The 27,417-nt window shown below is 45.7% G+C and overlaps 1 protein-coding gene across 5 annotated transcripts in view; it reads right to left on the bottom strand.

Moving 5' to 3' along the window:
- Positions 1-12,802: 12,802 nt before the first annotated feature.
- Positions 12,803-27,417, bottom strand: part of ADA2 (adenosine deaminase 2) — a 32,866-nt gene continuing 18,251 nt past the window's right edge. Inside the window, exons 7-12 of one of the 5 annotated variants that reach the window (XM_032844456.1) lie at positions 27,090-27,180; positions 25,829-25,937; positions 21,495-21,652; positions 20,715-20,917; positions 20,381-20,476; positions 12,803-12,856 (exon numbers count right to left, since the gene is read on the bottom strand). In XM_032844456.1, coding sequence (XP_032700347.1) covers positions 12,844-12,856; positions 20,381-20,476; positions 20,715-20,917; positions 21,495-21,652; positions 25,829-25,937; positions 27,090-27,180 — 670 coding nt within the window. In that variant the 3' untranslated portion in view covers positions 12,803-12,843. Of the gene's footprint in view, positions 12,857-13,274; positions 13,312-17,196; positions 17,617-20,250; positions 20,477-20,714; positions 20,918-21,494; positions 21,653-25,828; positions 25,938-27,089; positions 27,181-27,417 lie in introns of those variants that run through there. The other 4 variants (XM_032844457.1, XR_004381126.1, XR_004381127.1 and 1 more) reach the window with 4 other exon arrangements.

Below are 27,417 nucleotides of genomic sequence, written 5' to 3' on the forward strand. Positions count from 1 at the left end.
ATTGCATAGTAGTAGAGAACAAATACACTTGATGATCAAAATTACATCATCATCATCATGGCTCCATCATCTCCAGAGGTTCTCAGCCTGGGTCAGTGTGTTCCGTATCTGGATCTGCCTCGCTTTCAGTCTTCCCCAGCTATGGGCTGAACTCCATAAAAACAGCAGCCATTCCTAGCAGGAATCAGAAGTGGCCGGGTGTGTTTCAGGAAAAGTGACAGAAGAGGTGATTCTGGGAGGTTCCAACCTGGTTATTGTAATTAATACTCTGTGTGTATGTGTGTACATGTGTGTATTTTTATGCATGTGTGTTTAAATATTGAAAAGTCTTCCTTAGATTCTCTAGGGCTTCATTTTTGTTTTGTTTTAAAGATTTTATTTATTTATTTGACAGAAAGACAGCACAAGCAGGGTTATCGGGAGAGGGAGAAACAGTCTCCACACTGTGCAGGAATCCCAATGTGGGGCTCAGTCCCAGGACTCTAGAATCATGAACCAAGCCGAAGACAGACATTTAGCTGACTGAGCCACCCAGGTGTCTCACACTCGGGCTTTTCAAGCCAGAAAAGATTATGAACCATCTATAACTAGAAAAGTCCTTGAGAGCAGGTTCCCTCTGATTTGTCTTCATCTTCTTCATGGGTCCTATCATGGTGACTGCACTTGACAGCTGCTCAGTTAATATAAGTAGGCAAATGAATGAATACCCATGCTCCCACTGTCCCTCTGAACTTGCTCACATCTGCTCATATGTCCATGTGTGCGCACCAGCCTGCTCATCCCCACACACAGACTTTGTGTTGGTTAGGACTAGGATTGGCTGTAAGTAAGAAACCTCCAAAGACTAGTGGCTTAAATAAAATCTAAATTTGTTTCTTTCACACACACAAAGTTGGGAAGGAACACTATGGCTTGGTATTGTGACTCCGCCAACAGGTGCCTGGGCTCCTATTTTACTCCTCGGCTGTGTTCACTGCCCAACTTACGCTTCATGGTCCAAGATAACCACTCAGGGTCAGACATTATGTTCACATTCCAGGCATTAGGAAAAGAGACCAAAAAAAGCTATGCCGTCTCCCTGTAGATGCGATTCCCATACGTCTTCCACAGGCAGGCCTCTTTTTATTGCACTTCATGGATGCTGCATTTTTTTACAAAAGAAGCTTTGGGGCAACCCTGCCTTGAGCAAGTCTCTGGGGGCAATTTTCCCAACAGAATTTGCTCGCTTTATATCTCTAGGTCACGTTTTAGTAATTCTTGAAATATGTCAAATTTTTCATTATTATTATATTTGTCATGCTGATCTATGATCAGTGATTAGGACTTGCTCAAAGCTCAAATGATTGTGAGCATTTTTAGCAATAAAATATTTTTTAATTAAGGTATGGGTTTTTTAGACATAATGTTATTGCACACTTAATAGACTATAGCATAGTATAAGCATAACTTCAAGTGCACTGGAAACCAAAAAACGTATTTGACTTGCTTTATTATGATCATGCCTTGGTTTCCGTGGTCTGATACTGAACTGGCTGTGTTTCTCACGTGTGCCTGTGCACCACACCTGCTTACGCCTCACTGGCCAAACTTAATCACGTGGCCACACCTAGTGGCAAAAAAGGTTGGAAAATGCAGCCTTGTGCCTGGTTAAAAATAGGGGTTTCCTGGGGCTCCTGGGTGGCTCAGTTGTTAAGTGTCTGCCTTCAGCTCAGGTCATGATCCCAGGGTTCTGGGATCAAGCCCCACATTGGGCTCCCTGCTCAACAGAAAGCCTGCCTCTCCCTCTCCCACTGCCCCTCCTTGTGTTCCCTCTCTCACTGTGTCTCTCTCCGTCAAATAAATAAATAAAATCTTTGGGAAAAAAATCCTTTTCCACATAAGAGGAAAACAAAGGAAATTGGCATTTATGTCTCACACTGGGAGGCAGACAAAAGGAAAAAACCCCAGAGAGTTCATGGGTCTCCAGAGGAAGGGCTGGAGAGCTGTGGCTGGAAGAAAGTGAGTGGGGGATGGGGAGCAGACGACAGGGAGGTGGTGGACTGGGCGGTGGTCAGTAAAGAGACATGGACACACGGACACACACACACACACACACACACACACACAGAGCTTTCCCACACGTCACCCAGTCTTGCTGAGGGAGAATTTTGAGAAAAGGTTAGAGTTCATCTCTGTTGAGTTCTCCACATGTTTTCCTGAAAATAGAACTTTTTTTCTTTTTTTAAATATTTTATTTATTTATTTGAGAGAGCACGAGTGAGCGGGAAGGAAGGGGAGAAGGAGACTTCACACTGAGCAGGAAGCCAGATGTGGGGCTCGATGCCTGAACCTCTATCATGACCTGAGCCATAGACAGACGCTTAACTGACTGAGCCACCCAGGCGCCCCACAACTTTTTTTTTTCCTTCCAGAAGGATAGTGGGAGGGAGGGGCAGAGGGAGACTGGGAAAGAGAATCTTAAGAAGGCTCCACACCCCATGCAAAGCCCAAAGCCAGGCTTGATCATGACCTGAGCTAAAATCAAGAGTCAGATGCTTAACTGACAGCCATCCAAGAGCCCCTGGAAATGCAACTTCTATTAACAACATTACTAGTCTCTCTCCACCCGGGACATAGGACATGACTTACCTGATGGGTGGGCTTGTAAGAAAGTTGGGCACATGTGACTCTGTGCTGTCTCCCCTTTGGGATCCAGCCCATCAACAGGACCTGGTGTTCCAGGCTGCCCCCGTAGTGAGGAGGGCTGCCTTTTATCCCTGTGCCAATGACCTCTGGATTCATGTGATTCAAGGGTAGAGGGGTAGCAAGTCCATTTGTCTCCCAAATAAGCCATGTTCTCCAGCAAGCTTTTTTTTCTCCCAAATTTTTATTTAAATTCTAGTTAGTTAACATACAGTGTAATATTGGTTTCAGGAGTAGAATTTAGTGATTCATCACTTAATACAACACCCACTGCTCCTCACAACAAGTGCCCTCCTTAACACCCATCACCCATATACCCTATCCGCCACCCACCGCCCTCTATCAATCCTCATTTCGTTCTCTATTGTTAAGAGTCTCTTATGGTGGGACGCCTGGTTGTCTCAGTGGGTTGAGTGTCTGACTTCAATTCAGGTCATGATCCCAGGGTCCTGGGATCTAGTCCCGCATCAGGCTCCTTGTTCAGTGGGTAGCCTACTTCTCCCTCTCCCACTGCTGCTCCCCCTGCTTGTGCTCTCTCTGACAAATAAATAAAATCCTAAAAAAAAGTCTCTTATGGTTTGCCTCCCCTTCTCCTTTTTTTTTCCCTTCCCACAGGTTCATCTATTTTGTTTCCTAAATTCCACATATGAGTGAAATCATATGGTATTTGTCTTTCTCTGACTGACTTATTTTACTTAACTTAATACTCCCTAGTTTCACCCACATCACTGCGAATGGCAAGATTTCACTCTTTTTGATGGTTGAGTAATATTCCATTTTATATATTATTATATTATATATTAATATTGTATATTATACATTTTATATATTGTATATTAATATACTGTTATATATATTTATAGCATATACACACACACATATACCCCACATCTTTATCCATTCATCACTTGATGGACATTTGGGCTTTCTTCATAGTTTGGCTATTACAGATAATGCTGCTACAAACATTGGGATGCATGTACCCCTTTGAATCTGTATTTTTGTATCCTTTGGATAAATACCCAATAGTACAATTGCTGAGTCATAGGGTAGCTCTATTTTTAACTTTTTGAGGAAATGCCATACTGTTCTTCACAGTGGCTGCACCAGCTTGCATTCCCACCAACAGTGCAAGAGGGTTCCCCTTTCTCCACATCCTCGCCAACACCTATTGTTTCCTGTTACGACAAGCTTTTAAATCTGATCTTTATTCCATCTGTCCCATGTCTATTTTTCAACAGAGATTTAAACAGGAAAGCAAGGAGCATTTATGGACTTATCCTTAGAGCCTTCATCATCACTGGCGCCAGACTAGCAACCCCTACTTGCCTTCCCAAACCCTGGCGATTAGCAGAGTAACCGGCCACCGGTGTGGTAGGGAGGCTGCAGTGGTCTCCGGCCAGCACCTGGCCGCTCCAGATCTCTGAGGCAAAGAATGACATACATCTTTTGCACCTCGGTTAGAGCTCTGACTTGAGACCTGGACAACAGGGACACAGGAAGTTGAAACAATTCACTGCATGCTGTAAATAACTGATGCTCTCTCCTAAGTGGAAAGCAAGTTTTTTGAGTGGGAAGGAAGGTCAGTGCCAAAGACACTAGATGACAAGGACAGGAGTAAAGCAAAGGCCCCAAGAGGGACCCGAGGGCTTGAAGCTTCAGCACCCCACAGGGCTCCTGCTCAGGCTCACTCCTTCAGTTCTCTCGCCCACCAGTAGCCCCTGCTCCAGAAATCAGACAGTGGGTGTGGCCATGTCAATCCGGGGCTAAGGGTGACAGTACCTGCAGTACGGCTGAGCCTCTAGAAGAAGACACTTTTGAGAACCTATCTGCTGCAGCTGGGGGTGGGAGTCCTGGGCAGCAGCTGGTGACTCAGTCTCATTCGGATTACATGACCCTAATTTGTAACCAGGGAATATTTACAGAAAAACTTCAAACCTCCCAGGCTAAGGGGTGGCATCGAGCCCACCCCTCCAGATCTTTGCCCTCCTTACCCCTGGCTGGGGTGGAAGGGTGACTTTCCGACATCTTATCCCAGCCATAGAAGAAAATGAAGAACACAGGGAGCCATGTGGCCACACTGATGAGTTCTCCTCACAGCCCCGTGTTCCTGCTCAGATGCTCCTTCTCCCCAGAATTGCCAGTATGTCGAGCTTTGCCATGAGCTCTTGTTCCCTTCCAGGCTCCGCCTCTCCCCCACTCCCTCACCACCTGCTCCAGGGAATGGCAGGCCGAGAGGCCTTGTGTGAGCGCTGAGCTGAATACGGAGCTGGGTCATGCTCCAAGACCAGGCAGTGAGGAGGGCTCCTCAAAGATGCAGGAAACCTGGCACACCCAGCCTGGTTCTCCGGGCCCCACTCGTGCTCTGTCCAACATGTCCATGCAAAACACAGGTGGATTTCTGAGCTCAGGGAAGGAGAAGGGCTGAATGAAAGAAAGGGGAAGCTGGAGAGGGAGAGAAGAGAAGAGAGAAAAGAGGCAAGAGAAGACTGATCAATGCTGAAAACCCTACCCAGAGACAAGTGAAGAAAGAGAAAGAAAACAATCGAATGGAGAGTCCTAAATATCTTGGAAGCATGTGATGTCCGAATGAATCCCTGGGCTGGGTTCCTAGCAGCCCCAGGGGTCCACCCCTCCCTGCTCAAAGCCTGTGGCCCTTCTACTGCAGACTCCCTGCTGCCTGCCCATCCTGGCTTTTTTCTTTTTTTCTTTTCTTTTTTTTTTTCTTTTTGCTAGTCAGATGAAGCACGGGGGAGTGGAGAAGGAACAAAAAAATCTGTAACTGGCTGTGATCAATTAACTGTGAAACTACTGCACTCAGACCAGCCCCTCTTAGACATTTTCAGCTCCTCGGACCTTCCTGGACTGGGTCCCCAGGCTGCAGTGAACTTCTGGGTCAGGGAGGTGCCAGGTTCCTCCCAATATAGCTCCTTGTCTGTTCCCTCTCTTGCAGAGCTCTAAGGGGAATGCTGACCAACAGCAGCCCAGCCCTCACACCCTCCTGCCACTGGCTCCCAAGGAGCTTCTGAAGGAAACCAGTGGGGCCCCACTCTGCCAGCTCCATCCCAGCTGACTAGCCCCCACTCCTATGGAGCCCCCAGCCCTCACAAGGAGGCAAGGGGATTCAGGGGGGATGGGGTGGGGAGGAGTCTGACCGCCATCCAGAGCCCAGACTCTTGAGGAAGCTGAGCAAATGGAGGAGCTGCCCCTCCCCAAGCTCTGACCCAGGGATCTCCAACTGGTTACTGCCTCTGCATCTCCAGCCCTGCACAGGCCATGGGCTGTCGGGACTGGTTGCTCCTCACTGGTAGAAGGTAGGAATGAAACAGTCCTATGGGAAGAATTACACCTACATCTTATCAAGACTCTGAGTTCGGGGGGCACCTGGGTGGCTCATTGGGTTAAGCCTCTGCCTTAGGCTCAGGTCATGATCCCAGGGTCCTGGGATCGAGCCCCACATTGGGGGGTTTTCCTCTCTGCTCAGTGGGGAACCTGCTTCCTCCTCTCTCTCTGCCTGCTGCTCTGCCTACTTGTGATCTCTCTCTGTCAAATAAATGAATAAAATCTTTAAAAAAAAAAAAAAAAGACCCTGAGTTCGGGTCTCTGACTCTTGAGTGCCTGTCTGGCTCAGTCAGTAGTGCATGTGACTCTTGATCTTGGGGTCAGGGGTTCAAGCCCCACATTACGTGTAGAGATTACTTTAAAAAGACTCTAATTCCAACTACCAATTTGCAGGAAATACGCCGGCCAGAGGAACATGTTAAAGAATACTCCTGGGCTCACTTCCTTCAGTGGACACAACCAGATAACATCCATATCAGCATAAATAACCCAGAAAACAACAAGAAGGCTGGCAGAATATACTCCCCACAGCGGAGAAGAAGGCACATCAAAAAGAATAAGAAGGGTAGAGACACGGTCAGGAGATAAATGGACCCAGGGGCCATCTGCAGGAGGGAGGGACGCAACAGGCACCAAAGGAAGAGGAGCAGATCCCTAAGCCGGGCATCCCAGGCACAGGGGGCCGACATGGGGAACATGAATCTTCATAACCCTTGTCCTTGAAAACAAGAGGGGCCCAAACACTCAGGGGGGCTTAACACCTGAACACTAAAACTCCATGGGTTTGGCTCTAGAAGAGCCAGGAGGATAGACCCCTTGCCCTTAAGAGACAGTACAACAAACAGCCCCACTGAGAGGCAGCATAGAAGCAGCAGTTTGAAAAATGCCTGGAGTTTATGGGAAGATCTATTTACTGACCTCAGAGTGTGTGCTGGAGGAGCAGGGATCGCTGGGAGACCTCTCCCAGGATAAAAGAGCTGGCAGACACCATTTCCTTCCCCTACCTCAGCCTAGACACAGGGACACCTGTGGGAACCAGTGCAGGGCCAACATTCTCTATCTAACTTGCTAATGTACCCCTATCCTCTTCTACAGACCCACCCCCACCAACCTAGCCTAAGCAGGAGTTTTCCTCAGCAGCTACAGGTCCCCTCCAGCAGCTGACTGGCTAGGACCTCACTGACACCACATGCCTGGTCCCTACATTCTCCTGCAGAGCTGTCCCCTCCAACACACCCTTGACAGGAGTCTGTCTAAAATGGCACCACAAGCGCAACAGTGTACAAGCAGCCCCGACGGGGCCAGCACCACCCCAAAATGACCACTACCTGAGGGAGGAGGAAGAAAACCACACACACACCAGTTTGTAGCCCAGCAGCGGGTTGGGGCAGACATCTAGTCTGACTGCAGGACATGCCCACCAAGGAAAGCTTCTCAGAGGACAACACCAAGAGAACACCAGCAGCTCTGGCAAATGTCTGGTCTGACCTAACTCAAGTCCAGGATGGCCCTGGACTGGCCCACTAACAACACAGGGACCAAACCCTGCCCACAACAGGTGAACAGAGCCATAGCAAATGACTGGACTGAAGGCAAATGTGTCTGAGTCAGGGGCGCCTGGGTGGCTCAGTGGGTTAAAGCCTCTGCCTTCAGCTCAGGTCATGATTCCAGAGTCCTGGGATCAAGCCCCACATTGGGCTCTCTGCTCAGCAGGGAGCCTGCTTCCCTTCCTCTCTCTCTGCCTGCCTCTCTGACTACTTGTGATCTCTGTCTGTCAAATAAATAAATAAAATCTTAAAAAAAAAAATGTGTCTGAGCCACACAGCAGGGTACACACAACACACACAGGAAACACCCCTGAAGTGCCAGTTTATGAACATAAGACTTCTTCACAAGGCCACTACTTCCAAGAGCAGAAGACATAGCTGAATTTCCTAACACACAGAAACAGACACAGAGAGTTAGATAAAATGAGGAAACAGAGGACTATGTCCCAAAGGAAAGAACAGGACAAAATCACAAGAGAGCTAAATGAAACAAAGGTAAGTAATATGCCTGATAGATGATTTAAAGTAATGGCCATAAATATATTTGCCAGATTTCTCAAAATATTCCAAAAAATATTCCAAAATATTCCAAAAAATAGAAGGATAGCTTCCAAATTTATTCTAAGAGGCCAGTATTATCCTGATACCAAAATCAGATAGAGACACTACAGAAAGAAAGAAAGAAAGAAAGAAAGAAAGAAAGAAAGAAAGAAAGGAAGGAAGGAAGGAAAGGGGAGGGAAAGGAAAGGAAAGGAAAGGACAGGACTACATGCCAATATCCCTGATGACTATAGATGTGAAACTCCTCAACAAAATACTAGCAAATTGAATCCAACAATACTTTAAAAAACTCATTCGCCACAGTTGAGTGGGATTTATTCTTGGGATGGGAGTGTGGTTTGATGTTTGCAAGTGCATTCATGTCAATAAGAGAAAGGATAAAAAACATATGACATTTCAAGAGATGCAGAAAAAACATTTGACAAAGTACCACATCTATTCATGCTAAAAACTTTCAACAAAGTAGGTTTAGAGGGACCATACCACAACATAAAAAAAACCATATATGAAAAACCCAAAGTGAACATCATTCACAATGTGAAAAAATGAGAGATTTTCCCCTAAGATCAGGAACAAGACAAGAATGTCCACTTACCACTTTCATTCAATGTAGTACTGGAAGTCCTAGCCACAGCAAATAGATAACAAAAAGAAATAAAAGGTATCCAAATTGGTAAGAAGAAAAGTAAAACTTTTGCTATATGCAGATGATATGATACTATATACAGGAAACACTAAAGACTCCACCAAGGGGATGCCTGAGTGGCTCAGTCGGTTGAGTGTCTCCTTTTGGCTCAGGTCACATCCCAGAGTCCCGGGATCAAGCCCTGTATCAGGCTCCTTGCTCAGTGGGAAGTCTGCTTTTCCCTCTCCCTCTGGCTGCTTCTCCCTCTGCTTATGCTCTGTCAAATAAATAAAAATGTTTTAAAATATATTTTATTTACTTATTTGAAAGAGAGCAAGAGAGAGCATGAGCAGGATGAAGGACAGAGGGAGAAGCAGACCCCCGCTGAGCAGGGAGCCCAAAGCAGAGCTTAATCCCTAGACTCTGATCCTGAATAGCCAAAGCGATCTGGAAAGAGAATAAACCAGGAAGTTTCAAAGTCTCAGATTTCAAGATATACTACAAAGCTGCAGTAACCAAAACAGTATGGTATTGGCACAAAAGTAGACACAATGGGACAGAATAGACAGTCCAGACATAAACTCACAATTACATGGTCAATTAATCTTTGATAAAGCAGGAAAGAATATCCAATGGGAAAAAGAAAATCTCTTCAACAAATGGTGCTGGGGAAACTGGACAGCAACAAGCAAAAAATGAAAATGGACCATTTTCTTTCTTTTTTTAAATTTTATTTACTTGACAGAGACCACAACTAGGCAGAGCAGCAGGCAGAGGGAGAGGAAGAAGTAGGCTCCCCACTGAGTGGAGAGCCCTTGGTGGGGCTCAATCCCAGGACACTGGGATCATGACCTGAGTCAAAGGCAGACATTTAACCTACTGAGCCACCCAGTTGCCCCCAAACTGGACCATTTTCTTACACTATATACAAAAATCAACTCAAAATGGATTAAAGACCTAAAGGTAAGATCTGAAACCATAAAAATCCTAGAAGAAAGTGTAGGCAGTAATTTCTCTGACATCAGTAGAAGCAATATTTTTCTAGATAGGTCTTCTGGGGCAAGGGAAACAAGAACAAAAATGAACTATTGCTGGGTGGCTCAGTCAGTTAAGTGTCTGCCTTCAGCTCAGGTCATGATCCCAGAGCCCTGGGATCAAGCTCTACCTCCAGTTCCAGGCTCAGCCAGGAGCCTGCTTCTCCCTCCCACCCTGTTTGTGCTCTTTCTCACTATCTCTCAAGCTCTCGAAAATAAATAAATAAATAAATAAATAAATAAAGCTATCTTTTTAAAAAAATATAAAATAAATATTTTTTAATCAGGTCAGCATCATGACCTGAGCCAAAGGCAGATACTTAACCCAACTGAGCCACCTGGGTGTCCCTCTCTGTACTGTTTTCCACAGTGGCTGCACCAGTTTGCATTCCCACCAACAGTGCACAAGGGTTCCTTTTTCTCCACATCCTTACCAACACTTGTTTCTTGTGTTGTTAATTTTACTCATTCTGACGGGTGTGAGGTGATATTGTAGTATTGATCTGCATTTTCCTGATGATGAGAAATATTGATCATCTTGTCATGTGTCTGTTGGCCATCTGGATGTCTTCTTCTGGAGGTTGGTTCACATCTCCTGCCCATTTTTAATGGGATTATTTGGGGTTTTGGTGTTGAGTTGTATAAGTTCTTTAATATTTTGGATACTAAGCCTTTGTCAGATATGTCATTTACAAATACCTTCTCCCACTCAGTAGGTTGCCTTTAGTTTTGTTGATTCTAATTTTCTTTGCTCAGCAGAAGCTTTTTATTTTTATGTAGTCCCAATAGTTTATTTATTATTTATTTAAAAAAGAAATCTTTATTTCTAAGGATAAAGGGGTAACATAGACCACGGGATAACATCAGTCTCTGCCATATGACTCCTGAAGCAGAGCAGAAGAGAAGGAGTAGGCCTTCATCTGAGACCACCAGTTCCTATAGTCACCCAACTTGCCCTCACCAGGTTTCTTTCCAAGATTAACTCAGGGTTTGGGGTTTTTTTTTTATGATTTTATTTATTGGGGTGCCTGGGTGGCTCAGTCATTGAGCATCTGCCTTTGGCTCAGGTCATGATCCCAGGGTCCTGGGATCGAGCCCCACATTGGGCTCCCCGCTTGGTGGGAAGCCTGCTTCTCCCTCTCCCCCTCCCCCTGCTTGTGTTCCTTCTCTCACTCTCTCTCTCTGTGTCAAATAAGTAAATAAAATCTTTTTTTTAAGATTTTATTTACTTATTTGACACAGAGAGAGAGATCACAAGTAGGCAGAGAGCAGGGGGAGGGTGGGGAGGCAGGGGAGCGGGGGGGGGGGGAAGCAGGCTCCCTGCTGAACAGAGAGCCCGGTGCAGGGCTCGATCCCAGGACCCTGGGATCATGACCTGAGCCGAAGGCAGAGGCTTTAACCCACTGAGCCACCCAGGCACCCCAGGGTTTGATTTTTCAAAGGATGATATCTCCTTCCCCTTTATCCATTGTTCCCATTGCCTTCCTATAGACTGTGGTTTCTCCCTATAGTGTTAACTTTTCCTTAAGAGCAATGAAGAGAATATCAGAGCCAGAAAGGTTCCTAAGAAAACACCCAGCCCAGCCCCTCTAGTGACAATGCTTGCGAACACACATACACACACACACACACATACACAGGAGATGGGAATAGAGGCAGAACTAGAGCTAGAGCGCCAGCACTCTGTTCTCGGCCCAAGGTGAGTTATTCAAGAGTAAAGGAGGGCAGGGCTTTTCTGAATGAGGTCTGGAAACTTAGATGAGCTCCAAGCATCAGGAGATGATTGAAGGAAGCAAAGGAAGAGTTTCAGGAAAAGGCCATTACCAGAGTTCACAGTCTAGAAGGCATCAACTCCTCAAGCCCTCCACCCCTTTTACAGAACAGACAGTATTGCAAAAGTCCCTTATGTACTACAGAAAATTGTGTCTGATAGAAAAGAAAATTGGAGCACAGTCGGTTGAGCGTGGGACTCTTGGTTTTGGCTCAGGTCATGATCTCAGGGTCCTGAGCTTGAGCCCCATGTCAGGCTCTGGGCTCAGCGAGGAGGCTGCTCCAAATTCTCTCCCCCTCTCCCTCTGCCCCTCCCCACTGGCATTCTCTCTTTCTCTCTCTCTCAAATAAAGAAATAAATCCTAAAGAGAAAGAAAGAAGAAAAGAAGGAAGGAGGAAAGAAAGAAGAGAAAAGGAAAAGGTAAAGAAAGTGATTCCTTATTGTTCCTTAAAAATCTCATTGGCACATTTTTCTTTTTTCCATTTCTATTTCTAATCTACGTGGACCAGGCCTGTGACCTATAAAGCAAGACCCTGCTTCCCATCAGCCAGCGCACGGGTGATGACAGCACCTTCTCTGGGCCTCACCTGAGCTGCCGTCATGGAGGAATCCAGAAAGACACAAGTCTATAAACTCAGGGAAGTGCCTACAAGGCTCTTGGTACTTGGCCTCTTCTTCATTCATCAAATAAAACAGGTACTTACTCTATTGCACAGTGTTTATAATAAAGGATATTTGAAAGCTATCCAGATGCCAACTTGTTGGGGCTTTGTTAACTATGGCATGTTACCACAATGAAACACTGAGTTAGAAAAAGGAAGTACTCTCTATAACCCAAAATGGAAAGATTCTCAGGGCATACTGTTAAATAAAAAAAGCAAAGTCCAGAACAGTATGTATAATATGCTGTCTTTTGTATCAGAAAAGGGAAAACAGAACATTCGTATTTGCACTTGTTTATTTTGCACAAAGAAACATGAAACTAAGTATTGTGGGAAAAATAGGTGGGGTACGAAAGAGGATGGGGTGAAGTTGGGATGGACGTAAGACTTTCCAATCTGTTCTTTTCACATATTTTTTTCTTTTTAAAAATATGATTGTATACCTATTCAAAATTTTTATTTTAAATATAATAAAATTTAGGGGCGCCTGGGAGGCTCAGTTGGTTGGGTGTCTGCCTTCAGCTTGGGTCATGGTCCTGGGATAGAGCCCCTCTTGGGGCTCCCTGATCAGTGGAGAGCCTGCTTCTCCCTCTCCCTCTGCTGCTCCCCTTGCTTGTGCTCACTCTCTCTCTCTGTCAAATAAAGAAATAAAATATTTTTAATAAATAAATAAATATAATACAATTTAAAAATTATTATGGCAGTAGCCCCTCATCCTATACTATGTACTCTAAATTTGTACATACAGGATGGCCCAAAGTCAAGAGCAGACCTTTCTACCTAGGAGGGGAAGATGAGGCAGCTAAAAGCAAAGCATATGAGGAGGGTAGTGGCAACAGGTAAGGCAGAAGAAGGGAACTGGAATGAGACCTTGAGGACTATTATACTGTGGGTAGGGAATGGAGCAATAGTAACTGTAGGGCTACCTGTGTGGCTCAGTGGGTTAAGTGGCTGCCTTTGGCTCAGGTTATGATCTCAGGGTCCTGAAATCCAGCCCCACATCAGGCTCCTTGCTCCACAGGGAACCTGCTTCTCTCTCTCCCTCTGCCTGCTGCTCTGCCTGCTGGTGCTCTCTCTCTCTCTCTCTCTGTCAAATAAATAAATAAAATCTTTTTTAAAATAGTTTCATTTATTTAAGTAATCTCTACACCCCACTTGGGGATCAAACCCAGAACCCAGAAATCAAGGATCCACACTCCTCTGACTGAGCCAGTCAGGTGCCCCAATATAGGTGATTTATGTTTCATCTATACTTTTTGGAGTTTACAGATTCGCTACTACAAGCATGTTTTACAATCAGAAAGTATTATTATTAAATGTTACTTATTGTCTTAAGTGTTACTCCCAGCAGTGACAGGAGGCGACAGCAGAGGATAAGGGAACCAAAAAGGGAATGGAGCTGCGGGAGACATTTATGTGGTCCCGCGAGTGGCCACCAGGGGTCAGCAGCACGCCGCAGTCTGCCTGCCCCTTGCCACAGGTGAAGAGGACGAGGCTCCCGCCGGGAAAGATCCTTCTTACCATCCTCAGTCTCACACTAATCGCCATTTGCTTTCCACATGCTTCTGTCTCGGGCCATTTCCCACTAAATGGCAGTCATGGGGACCTCCGAGGACCACAGCTGTCTGCAAGCTGGGGGGCGGTGGGGGTGGGGGCTGGCGGAGATTCCCGGGACCTGAGTTCTGCCTTCCCAGGGACCCTGGACAAACCCTGGACAAAGAGAAGGCCCTAGACTCCAAGGATCCATTCCTCCTGGTGGGGGACAGGAAACTGAGCAGGTTTCCGGGACTGAAACTCTGCCAAAGGAGAGCCAGGGGTCACAAGAGGGGTCAGCCTGTCCCAGGAGGAAGATCACTGCTCCCAGTAGGGCTAATGGTTCTGTCCTCATCAAGCAAGGGGAACGGTGGAGAGTTTGTCTGAGAGTGAGTTGGAGGCTGCAGTAGCCCAACTCCACCCTCTGAGCCGAGAACTGATCTAGGCCTGCCAGGAGTTTCTGGAAACCTGTTACTGAGAGGTGCTTCAGACAAGGAGAGAGAACAGCCCTGTGTTGTAGTATGAACCCCGACCTAAGACTCTGGAAACCTGCTGTTACCTACTGTGTGACCTTGAGAGAGTTGTTTACCCTCTCTGGGCCTTAAGTGAGTCCTCTGTTAACACAGAATTAGATAAGATGATCTTTAGGCCTCTCCCAGCTCCAGCATGCTATGACTCTAAAAATTCCAGTCTTCTACCCTTCCCTGCCCCAGAAGGGCCTTAGCCCTGGGAAGATCTGGCTAGACCAGGACAGACCTCATCTGCCTTACGTATGATCTCTGGCCAGTCCCCCAGGCAAGGTCCCTTTGGATTGGATCCAGGCCACCCTGAAGGTGGAGGAGGAAGAGGTTTTTGGCTGAAAGCTGGGATACACCGAAACTCAGCAGCTCTGGTCCCCACCCTGCGGACCATTACATGTAAGCATTGAGTACTCAAGATGTGGCCCCCATCCCCGGAAAGCCAGCTGGAAACTGCTCCCTGTCCCCACCGGGCTCCCAGATACTCCCAGATACACCCTCATTTCCCTTCCCTTCCCTGTGTTCATCCCCTCCCTTCCCATGAACCAGAGGGACCGGCAGGGCCAGCGGAAGCAGTGTTAGTGGGAGGTAAGGAGGGACCACATGCCTGGGGAATCAGGAACTAGGAAGATTCATGGGGTAGCAGGAGCCAGGTTTCTCACAGCTGGGGAACAGAGTTAGATATGGGAAGAGCTGAGGCTGGAATAAACCCATGGTATTGAATGGAATGGGAGATACGGGTGCAAACTTGTTTGTTTGCTTTTTTAAAGTAAGCTCCAGGTCCAACATGGGGCTTGAATTCACGACCCCAAGATCAAGAGTCACAGGCTCCACCAGCTGAGTCAACCAGGTACCCTGCAAACTCATGGTTTTTTAATATACATAGATAAATTTGGAAATAGATATTAATGTATATGTGTAAATATGTGTTCTAATATATACGGTTAACAAACAAAAATTCAACTGAGTAAATACAAAGATCTAATTGGCTTTATTAAGTGATTCCCAGAATCAGGCAGTATTCCAACTAGCAAGTAGAGGAGCCCTATAAAATGGAAGGTTTTCATAGGAAAGGGGGTGACGATGGGGGGGGGCAAGGTACAGCACCTGAATGGCTCAGTAGTTAAGCAGCTGCCTTGGGCTTAGGTCATGATCCTGTGATACAGGGATGGAGCCCCACATCAGGCCGAAGCCTACTTCTCCCTCTCCTGCTTCCCCTGCTTGTGTTCCCTCTCTGTGTCTCTGTCAAATAAATAAATTAAATCTTTAAAAAAAAAAAAAAAAAAGGAAAGACAGTGGGGTGATGGGGTAAGAAGTTATTAGCAAAAGAAAACATAAGTCCAGGCAAGGTCATCTCCCCTTAGGGTGAAGGGCATAGGCTCTTATTAGGTGGATGACCTCATCTTTGGGAGATGGAGAGGGCCTGTGTGGTAGATTATCTTACTGGTACTGATTAGAAAATTCCTGACTGACCAGTTAAGACTTACATTTCCAGGGTGGGGGTAACTTACCCTAAGTGACATCATTTTGGGAGTGTGGTTTTCTTTTTAACAATATAAGTTATAGTCACATATGCACATATATAAATTACATTTATGTATGTGTATACACACAGCAGCACATCTAATGCTCAGGTCAAGGTTTTCTAACCAAGGAACCAGAGTTCTTTGGAGAAGAGCTCATGTCCAGTATGAGATGAGGAAAGTACAAATGAACCTAGGATATTTAATTGTGTCAAAAAATAAGGAAGTTCTCAAAAATTTTTAAGAATTTATCAGTCACAGGAGCCAGCTTAACAGAGTTAAGCTGGAACAGTGTGAGCATCTTAAAAGAAATGAGAGTGTTCGAGTATAGTCCATTGAATAGAATCAGAATCCATGGACCCTAGTGATAGATAGAGCTAACATTTAAAAAAAAAAAACAAAAAACAGTTATGGGGAGCCTGGGTGGCTCAGTCATTGTCTGCCTTTGGTTCAGGTCATGATCCCAGGGTCCTGGGATGGAGCCCCACATGAAGTTCCCTGATTGGTGGGGAGCCTGCTCCTCCCTCTCCCAGTCCCACTGCTGTGTTCTCTCTGTCAAATAAATAAAATCTTTAAAAAAAAAGTTATTAAAAATGCCACAAAGACGGATTTCAGACCACCGTTGGTTTCACAACAGGCTGAAATTTTAGCGACTATTTGTTGCTTGCTGGTGCAGACAGCCTCCAGCCGGCCCTGATCCATGTGCCCCCCCCACCTCCCACCCCCGCCCCATGTGATGCACTAAGGACAAAGCGTCCCTTCTGAGGCCTTTCCCCTGAAAATGTATAAATTGGAATCTCTTCAGAAGGAAACATTACATAGATGTGAAATGAGACACACTCTACCAAATAATTGTTTGTACTCTTCAAAAATGTCAAGGTCACAAAAGACAAGGAAAGACTGATGAAGTATCCCAGAGTAGAGAGACAAGAGAGAGCATAGCTAAGTGTAATATGTGATCCTGGGTTCAGTCTTTAAGATCTTTCTGGGCCAGAAAAGAAATATGCCCAGAAGGGCCAGGGCTGGATGGTATTATCTTATCAATGTTAATTTCCTATTTTGGGTGGTTATACTGTGATTACACAGGAGAATGGTAAGTGTGCATGGCAGTGTTTACAAGTAATGGGTCATAATGCTATCTTAGGTCTCAATTGGCTAGACAAAATAGGATCTATTATGCAGACATTGAAAGAGATACAGAGACAAACCATAAGAGACTTAATCTCAGGAAAGAAACTGAGGGCTGCTGGAGGGGAGGGGGATTGGGAGGGAGGGGATGGCTGTATGATGGACACTGGGGAGGGTATGTGCTATGGAGACAGTGCTGTGAATTGTGTAAGACTGATGAATCACAGACCTGTACCCCTGAAACAAATAATACATATGTTAATTTAAAAAAAAAGAGATACAGATATATATGCAGAGAGAAGGGTATAGCAAATGTTGTAAATGTCAATAATTGGGGAACCTAGATAAGGAGTATGTTAGAGTTCTTTGTACTGTTCTTGTGACTTTTCTGAAGGTTTCACATTATTTCAAGATAAAAAGAAAAATGTTCCATGGTTTTCCCTAAGGCTGGATCCCAAATTCTCACCTGCTGGGAAACAGGATGATTTGCCTCTCCAACAACATTCCCTCAGTTTGAGAAGTCTCCCTGCCCTTCCCTGGGAGCTATGCCAGCTGATGAAAAGTTCCAGGATGGGGCTGGACCTGGGCATTCATCAGGGGCCAGATAATAGGGACTTATACAATAAGCCTGGCATGTCAGGGACTCTTGGTGTCCCTGCCCATTTAGTTTTTCCAGACCAGACAATTCACCTGACAAAGAAGGAAAAACCATTTAACCTTATTCCAATAAATAAATAAATAAAGACTACATAATTCAAATTACAAAATATGTTTAACAGAAGGCTTTGCTTCAGATTTCCTTTAAATAAGTAGCAAGGCCCCAGGTGCAGCATGATTTCATTTACAAAAATTCAATTAACACATGAGTTTTCCCCAAAAACATATGTCAGGGTAACTTCTGGGAAGTCCTACAGGAGGAATAAGTGAAATCAGATTTAACGACTCAACTCCTGGCAGAAATATTACTTAGTTCCAAGGGGGTTACAACCTGTTTCCCAGATCTTCATAACTTAGCATCTGGTTCTGTTGATGTTTCTAGTTCATGGTTAGGACTCAGCCTCTTGAACCAGGCATAAAGACAAGAATAGTAGCTGATTTAATTTGCCAAATCAGAGATCACACCAAATCCAGGCCAGAGACCTTACACTCCTGGGAGATCTCTGCAGTCATGACAACTTGCTACGGAAGTCCATTCTGCTACATTCCACTTTCACCATTTATTAAATTTAAGTCAGCTGAGTTGGGACCTATATTCTATCTACTGGGATTGGCTAAGGCAATAAATCAAAGACTGTCAGAATTAGACAGGATCTTAAAGATCATCTTGTACCATCTGGGTACCAGCCTGTGGTTGAGGATCCCTAATCAGCAAGACTCTTTCCAGTGTCGTGAACCAAACAGTGATAAACCACTCATGAAGAGAGAGTGGGCTGCTGCCTTTTAGCTCAGGTGCAGGTGATGGGTGATGGATGAGAAGACATTTGAATCCCCCTGCAACATCTAAGGAATTCTTTGATCCTCCTTCACCTCCTTTAGTCAAGTAAAGACAAGGCTGGCTTCTTGCCTTCCTTCTCCTGAAGACCAGGCCAGGTGCCAGAATTTGATCACATGAGGTCTTTTCTTAGGGGAGCCTTTGCTTTGTTCCCTCCTGCTTAAGCAACCAGCTCAATCCCTACAAATTATATCCATTTCATTCAACTTATCTTTTATTGAGTACTGACCAGGTTTGGGGCACGGAGCTAGGCTCTGGGTTCACAGTGTGCACGAAACAATCATTAGTACCTGCCTACACAGAGTTTACAGTCTAAGGGAGGGAGACTATAAACACAGAAATATATAATTACAAATTACGGTAAGAGTCATGAAGGGGAAAAGCAAGGTGCCCTGAGAGATATTAATATGTTAGGGGTCTAGAAAACTTTTCTGAGACAGTGACATTAAAGGTGAACCCTGAAGGATGAGCAGGAGTCAGTTAGACAAAGTGGAAAGAAAGAATATCCCAGGCAGAGAGAATGGGAGAAGACTCTGATGCAGCATAGAGTTCAGGATATTTGAGAAACAAAGGACCAGTGTGGCCAGACTCTGGTATAATCAGGGGGACTGGAGTAGGATGATGCTGAAAGGGATTCAGGTTAAAAAGGAAGCTGTGTGCCCTGCTGAAACATTTGAGTTTTCATAAGTGCACTGACTTATAAGCAATGGAGTAAGCTGATTTAATTTAATTTTTAAAAAGTCATTGCTCTGGCGGTGCATGGGTGGCTCAGTGGGTTAAAGCCTCTGCCTTTGGCTCAGGTCATGATCCCAGAGTCCTGGGATCGAGCCTGCGGCAGGCTTTCTGCTCAGCAAGGAGCCTGCTTCCTCCTCTCTCTCCGCCTGCCTCTCTCCCTACCTGTGATCTCTGTCAAATAAATAAATAAAATCTTAAAAAAAAGAAGTCATTGCTCTGCAAAAATTGAAAGGAAGAAGGCAAAAAAAAAAAAAAAGAAAGAAAGAAGAGATAAATTAAGAGGCTATTATAATTCAGACAAGAAGTGATAGTGGCTTGAACTCAGCCAATAGCAACAGAGATAGAGAGACGTGGAGGATTCAAGATACATTTGGATGTAGGGACCAAGTGGAGAGAGCAGTATCAAGAATTTCACTGAAAAATTCTACATAGAGCAGCTGGGTGGAATGGAAGGAGGTCCCATTTACCAAGATGAGAAAGTCCAGGAAAAAGTTGAAAGGGAAGAGATTGTGAGTTCAGAATTACACACAGTAGGTTTCTGAGATTCTTGTGAACCTTCCAAGTGAATAAATATATTGGGAATCATCAGCAAATAAATGGTATTTAAAAGCGAAGGAGTGGATGAGACTATCTAGGAAAAAACTACAGAGTGAGAGAGAAGAGAGAAGCAGAGACATAACAGAGGAGAGGCAAAACTAAGCCCCGAGGAAATGCAACACAGAGATCTGAGAGAGAAGAGCATCTGGAAACGGGACCCTGGGAGCAACTGCCAGAGAGAAAGGAGAAATCAAAAGAGCTGATGTCACTGAGGTTGAGAGAAAAGAATATTTCAAAAAGATGAGTTTGGTAGACTGTTTGAGTGTTTCTGAGAGGTCAAGCAATGTAGAGCCCATTGATGACAAGTCAGTTTTGATAAAGAAATGGAGGGAGAGGGGCACCTGGGTGGCTCAGTCGTTAAGTGTCTGCCTTCGGCTCAGGTCATGATCCCGGGGTCCTGGGATCGAGTCCCACATCGGGTTCCCCACTCAGAGGGAAGCCTGCTTCTCCCTCTCCTACCCCTCTGCCTGTGTTCCACCCCCCCTCTGTCAAATAAATAAAATAAAATAAAATAAAAAAGAAATGGAGGTAGAAAGTATACTGGAGTAGGTTCAAGAATGAATGACAGAAGGTGAAAACAGCTTGCAGAGGGAAGCAGAGGAACAGGGTAATAAATGGCTATCTTCTCACTTTGGCCTCCTAGCCAGGTCGGCTACAAACTTATTCCATCTTTCCTCCCAGGTTTTCATGGCAGCCTTTTTCTCAGTATCCAACAAGGTGCTGAGCCTGCAAGAGAAAAGGCACTCAGGTCAGGAGAGAAAGGGTTGGGGAAAAGCTGAGGGGGTCTCAGATGTGTGCAGAGCACATTTCTCCCCAGTCCAAGAGCAATAAGGAAACAGAGGCAACGTAGAAAAAAAACATAAAAAACCTTCCAGACTTCTTCCCCAAAACTCTAAGAGAGATAAACACAAGTCACAGGGCAGAAGAGCGAGTTGGGGATCTGGGAAGTACACAAGATACTCACTTGATAGAGTTCATAGCCAGCTGTTTAAGGGTCCTCAGATCAGCTGCCATTCCCCCAATGCCCATGAAGGCCTCATAGAAATCATAGGATAAGCCTTTGGCACCAAAGACAGCTGGGTCATCAGAGCTGATCACCATGGGGTACCCAGTGGCCATCAGAACAGCAGCAGGGTGATTTCTCAAGTCAGACACCAGTTTCAGAACCTGCCAATAAGAGGCAAAGGAGGACAAACTTTGACCATAAAAAGAGTTGTCCCAAGAGAGGCAAGACCCTGAGGATGACCAGCTCCTTTCTTACCCTCATCATCCCTGACAACTGGAATGACTTCTGGGCACAACACAGAAAGAGAGCCAGGCCTCGTGTTCTTCCTAATTTTTTCCAGGTTTCTTTACCACCACAAACATTTGGTCTCTCTCTTGGTCTGGCTCAGAGCTGCTCTCCTGAACACAGGAAGATAGACAGGTGCACAAGAACCCCAAACAACTGTGGAAACAGCAGTATCCTATGGCCCCTCCCACTTCACTAGGCTTCCTCACTGTCCCTTTAGCTTTGTCTATAGCTTTGCCCAAACTTCCACCCCACTGGGGACCCTCACTGCTGCCTCATTGTTATGAATGGGTTAAACAAGGGGCCATTCCTAAATAACTTACTAATCGGAGTGAGACAGTGGAGGAATACTGAAAACAGGTGAGCTGAGGAGCAAGAAATTATACAGGAAAGAGTTTGGGAAATCAGAACAGAGGCTGAGATTGGAGGGTTGGTCTCATGGGTCATGCATACCTGGTTGGAGATGGGACAAACTTCTATGGGGATGTTCTTCTTCCAGGAGTCAGCCCAGACTGCTGGGTGTTTGGTCAAAGCAAATCCATGGCCAATCCTGGTAGAGTTCAGTATTAGAGCATCCAGAAGATTTCTATCTATGGAAGTACCCTGCCAGTCTGGGGGAAAGGGATAGTTTTCAGTCAAATGGATCTGGCCTATAGACCATACTCAGATAAACACTTCCGATCCCCAAGCAAGAAAAAGAACACACACACGTGCGTGCACAAGCGCACGCGCGCGCACACACACACACACACACAATTTTCCTGGTAACGATGGTAACAAAAGGTAATAAAAGCCTTTATTTTATGTATGTATGTAACAGATGAGGAAGTTGAAACTTAAACAGGCTTTATAAATTGAAGGAGCATACTCAATTAAGTAGTAAAACTGGGTTTCGAACCTTGGTCTGTCTGACTCCACAGTCAATCTTCTTTCTTTCCATTTGTTTGTTTCCAGAGCGATTTCCTGGGAACTTTGTTTATTATCTTTACAATAATGTGTTGCAAACACTCGATATTACTTGTATGTACTTACTCAATTTGTATCTTCACCAATATGAACTGCAACATCGACTACAAGATCACAACGACCAGCAAGGTGGTGGCAGGTACTGCCTATATACCAGCCAGACCCACTGTATCTTCCTTGCTTGCAGGGCTTTCTTTGGAGGGTGAAAATTACAGGTCCTGACTCTGCTGGCTTCCCTTGCAGCTAGGATAGTCCTAATGCTGGCCTGGAAGGTAATTGGTGGAGAGCTCTTGGGCTTCTTCCCTGATAAAAGAGATGCCCTGGAGCAAATATCTTGACTCTTGCTTCACTGAATTGGTTACACCTAAATGTAACTTGACTATCTGACAACCAAGTACAGTGAACCCCTGGATTTGAAGAGGAAAGCAGAGGTCACTTATTATGTAAAATAATAGGTGACTTTAGGGCACTTGGGTGGCTCAGTCGGTTAAGTGATTACCTTTGGCTCAGATTATGATCTCGGGGTCCAAAACAGATGATCCAAAATAGATGACCTTGTTGTGAAACCTATTAAATGTGCATATTCCATTCCTGGCAGCCAAAAGCATTCTAACTGATCTACATGTAAAATATGAAAATTCTACTTTTCTTTTTTTTTTATTATTTTTTCTTTTTTTTAAGATTTTACTTATTTATTTCACAGACAGAGATCACAAGTAGGCAGAGAGGCAGGCAGCGAGAGAGGGGGAAGCAGGCTCCCTGCCGAGCAGAGAGCCTGATTCGGGGCTCGATCCCAGGACTCTGGGATCATGACACGAGCCGAAGGCAGGAGCTTTAACCCACTGAGCCACCCAGGTGCCCTGAAAATTCTACTTTTCTGTTAGGAATAAAACCCCAGAATTCCCCGCTAGTTAGGGTATGTGTTTCGGGAAGATTTTCACTGGCTTCCTATCTAGAACTTTCTTTTCAAACAGCTCTTCCTATTTATTTATTTAAGATTTTATTTATTTATTTATTTGATGGCGTGCCTGGGTGGCTCAGCTGTTGAGTGGCTGCCTTTGGCTTGGGTCATGATCCCAGGGTCCTGGGATTGAGCCCCACATCGGGCTCCTTGCTTGGTGGGAAGCCTGCTTCTCCCTCTCCTGCTCCCCCTGCTTGTGTTCCCTCTCTCACTTTCTCTCTCTTTCTCTGTCCAATAAATAAATCTTTTTTTGAAAGATTTTATTTATTTATTTGACAGAGATCACAAGTAGGCAGAGAGGCAGGCAGAGAGAGAGGGGGAAGCAGGCTCCCTGCTGAGCAGAGAGCCCAATGTGGGGCTCAATCCCAGGACCCTGGGATCATGAACCTGAGCCAAAGGCAGAGGCTTTAATCCACTGAGACACCCAAGCACCCCAATAAATCCTTTTTAATAAATATTTTATTTATTTATTTGAGAGAGAGTGAGTGAGAGAGTGAGGATAAGCCAGGGGAAGAAAAGAGGGAAAGGGAGAAGCAGACTCCCTGCCCACTGAGCAGCGAGCCTGATGCAGGACTCGATCCTGGGACTCCAGGATCACGACCTGAGCCAAAGGCAAGTACTTAACTGACTGAGCCACCCAGGCTCAGATGTCAGGAGGATCGCTTTCATTTTATTTTATTTAATTTTTTGAAAGATTTTATTTATTTGAGAGAAAAAGAGAACACATGAACAGGGGGAGTGGCAGAGGGAGAGGGAGAAGCAGGCTCCGGTGAGTGGGGAGCCCAACATGGGGCTCAATGCCAGGACTCTGGGATCATGACCTGAGCTGAAGGCAGATGCTTAACCAACTGAGCCACACAGGCACCCCTCTTCCTTTTTAAAAATAAGAACATGACTCTTGGGTATTAATACCCTGTATTTCTCCTGGCAAAATCCTCTCTTAGGGCCATGCATCTTAGAATGTGGTTAGATCCTGCTACAGTGTTTCATACTGTTGAAATTATTTCACACAGGTAAGTATGGTTTTCCCAACTAGACCACAAGCTCTTCACAGTTAACAACCCGTAGCCCTTATCGCATCCCCCACAAACAATTCTACAAATCTCCTACAACTCTGATCTAAATTGGATCCAAAATGACTTGAAATGTCAGGGAAAAAGAGATTAATGCACACGGACCCTTCCTCTGAGAGGTGGTGTGATAAACGAAGGGTTGAGCCTGGTTGTGAAATTCAAGCCCCCACTGCTCTTCACATCTAAGGATGACAGGTGCCTAAGGTACACAGGGACACCAGGTGAGACATAGCAGCAAGCTTTCCTCCTGACATCTTCATTTTGACCTGAAATTGCAGCCATGATCTGGGATTCCCTTTGCTTAGGGTTTATATATTTTAAGGACTATAAAATGGGAAGGTCTCAGAGATGACCCATGAGCCTGTAGAGTGAGCTTTGGGGAACAAAGCTGTGGCTAGGCTAATGGCATTTCAGAAACAATAGCAGTGGGCTGGCTTGAGCTGGGTGGGGTCTCCTGTTCAGCACTGAGAAGTGTGGACAGAGCCTCCTAGCTGCTAGTGCAGGCCTGGTTCTAGACTCCTGTGTGACTTTGGACAGGTGCATTGATTTCTTAAGCACAATTTGCTCATTATAAAATGGAGATCATCAGAAAGGGCTCAAATTTAAACTCCACTAATGACCAGCTCCTTGCCTTTGGACCAACCACTCTGTGTTTGGAGACTTGGGCTTTTCACCTATAAAATGGGAAGGGTGCCTGGGTGGCTCAGTTGGATAAGCACCCTACTCTTGATTTCAGCTCAGGTCATGATCTCAGGGTCATGATCCCAGGGTCTTGAGATGGAGCCTGCTGTCCAGCTCTGCATTCAGTGGGGAGTCTGTTTGAGATTCTCTCTCCCTCTCCCTTTGCCTCTCCCACCCAAATAAATAAATCTTTTAAATAAAATAAAATAGGGATTAAAAACACCTTCCCAGAAGGACCAGGGTGAAAATTAGAAAAAATACATGTGGGGCACCTAGGTGGCTCAGTAGGTTAAGCATCTGCCTTTGGCTCAGTTCATGATCTCAGGGTCCTGGGATCGAGCCCCACATTGAGCTTCCTGATCTTCAGGGGGCCTGCTTCTCCCTGCCCCTCTGCCTGCTGCTCTCTCTACTTGCATACTCTGTCAAATAGATAAATAAAATCTTTAAAAAAAAAAAAAAGAAAGAAAGAAAGAAAAGAAGGGGTGCCTAAGTGGCTCAGTGATTAAAGCCTCTGCCTTTGGCTCAGGTCATGATCCTGGGGTCCTGGGATCGAGCCCCGTGTTGGCTTCTCTGCTCAGCGGGGAGCCTGCTTTTGCCTCTCTCTGTGCCTGCATCTCTGCCTACTTGTGATCTTGGTCTGTCAAACAAATAAATAAAATCTTTAAGAAAAGAAAAAAGAAATAGGGGCACCTGGGTGGCTCAGTGGGTTAAAGCCTCTGCCTTCGGCTCAGGTCATGATCCCAGGATCCTGGGATCAAGCCCCGCATCGGGGCTCTGCTCAGCAGAGAGCCTGCTTCCCCTCCTTCTCCCTCTGCCTGTCTCTCTGCCTGCTTGTGATCTCTGTCTGTCAAATAAATAAATAAATAAATAAATCTTTAAAAATAAAAAAAGAAAGAAAGAATGTATATAAAGACACTGTTATTGTTATTCCTTCTCCAGGGGTTGCCATTAGGATTAAGTGAAATAACGCATATGAAATGGACAAGTGCCACAAAAGGACTACCAACAATACCAATATTGCCCCAGAATTCCATCAGTTCTCTTGAATGAGGAGGAGCCCTCCTATCCATCACCTCCTCTGTTCTGCTTGTCTTCAGATGGCTCACCTGTCTCTCCAGCATGGAAAAAGTAAGGCAGTTTAATGCCCTGCAAGGTGGGTATCATCAAAGCCTTCCTGTAGTCATACAAGGTATGGCCAGTGTCCTCATGCCCCACCTGCAGGACAGAGAGGAGGGGACATGGAGCCATCTGCTTGGTCCATGCCTCAGCTGTCACTACAACAAAATTATGCTTCTCAAACTAAACCACACATACCCCCAGGGCTTTGTAGCTCTGTGCCAAGAGGAAGTGCGCCTTAAGATAGATAACAAGCGTATCTCCTTTGGAATGCTGATTTTAATTTGTTGGGGGTGGGGAGGGCAGACAAGGACACATTTTTACAATAAGCCAAATACGGATAATCAATGTAGTAGAATGGAGTGCAGGCTTGCAATAGAGTTGGAACTTGCGAGTAGATCCCTTTGAACAACTACCTAGCCCCCTTCCAACCCTAATTTCCCTCTAGGGCTTGTCCATTACAGCCCTTGTAGGGACTGTTCTGGAAGGTCTATACTAGAGGTGCTCTTTCCCAGCCTCCTTTGTCCGTGCTGCATGCAGAGGGAAGAGGTGAGATGAGAGGGCATTCTGCCCCTTTCAGGAGAGGCCAGACCCTTTGAGCAACCCCCAGGGATCCCAGGAGGGCATCCCGGGTCCAAACAAAATCAGTCTTTGAAATCCACTCCTGAGCTCTGGATGGTCTGAAAACAGGAGCTTAAGCACAGACTCAGGTAAAATGTACAGATTCTGTAAGAGGGAGTCAGGAGCACCTTTCAGCCAGTTTGTTCAAACTAGTTGACCTTCCCTAACAAGATTTAATTGGTTGTCATCTGGGAAGTGTGCCCTGGCTGGCAGAACCTGGCAATGGCTTTGATTTGGTGGAGGGGTAGAGGACAGTTTTGCCCAGGGCTAGCCCCATCTCTGCTTCCAGGCCTCCCCCTACACTCCTCCGTCATGTGCTATGGTTTTAAGAGCCAGCCGTGGGTGGGCAACATGGGCTAGAAAGAGGGCGGAGGGCAGGGGAATGGGAGTAAGGCCACCATTACTGCCCAACCTCCTTGAATTCTCCTTATTCTGCAACTCCCCCTTTCAGCCTTCTGGCCCTTTCCGCTCCCCCTTCTCTTGTGACTACAGGCCCCAAGAGAAGGTCAGTGCTAAACTCTGGCCAGGCCTGTGCCTCTACAGAGGGCTTCCATGGGAGCCGACAAGGCCTTCGGGAAGAGCTCCCTGCTGGGCCCTGCTCTCAGACAGCTTCGTCGTGCAGTCAGTTACCAGGTCAAAGCCTGCCACCATCCTGGGGAATGTGGCCCGAAGCATCATAGCCGTTTGGACGGATTTCATGATGAAGGACACATTTTTGAATCTGCGAGAGAGAGAGAGAGAGAAGCAGGGGCAACAGCGTGACTTGGCATTGGTGCTGCTGTGTACCCCAGAGTGGCTCTGCCAGTGCTTGGACCTGGGCCGGGTCAGGGTACTCAGCAACCGTTCCCCATTGCCCATGTGACCCTCTCCTGACTAGGCCATCGTGACTCCTGCCAGGGGCTACCTCTGAGAGAGGTACCTCTTCACCCAAACCCAACCCTATCGAGGACTCTGGCTG

Source organism: Lontra canadensis, unplaced genomic scaffold, assembly GCF_010015895.1.
Source record: "Lontra canadensis isolate GAN:19392208 unplaced genomic scaffold, GSC_riverotter_1.0 scaffold153, whole genome shotgun sequence".
Taxonomy (NCBI): Eukaryota; Metazoa; Chordata; class Mammalia; order Carnivora; family Mustelidae; genus Lontra; species Lontra canadensis.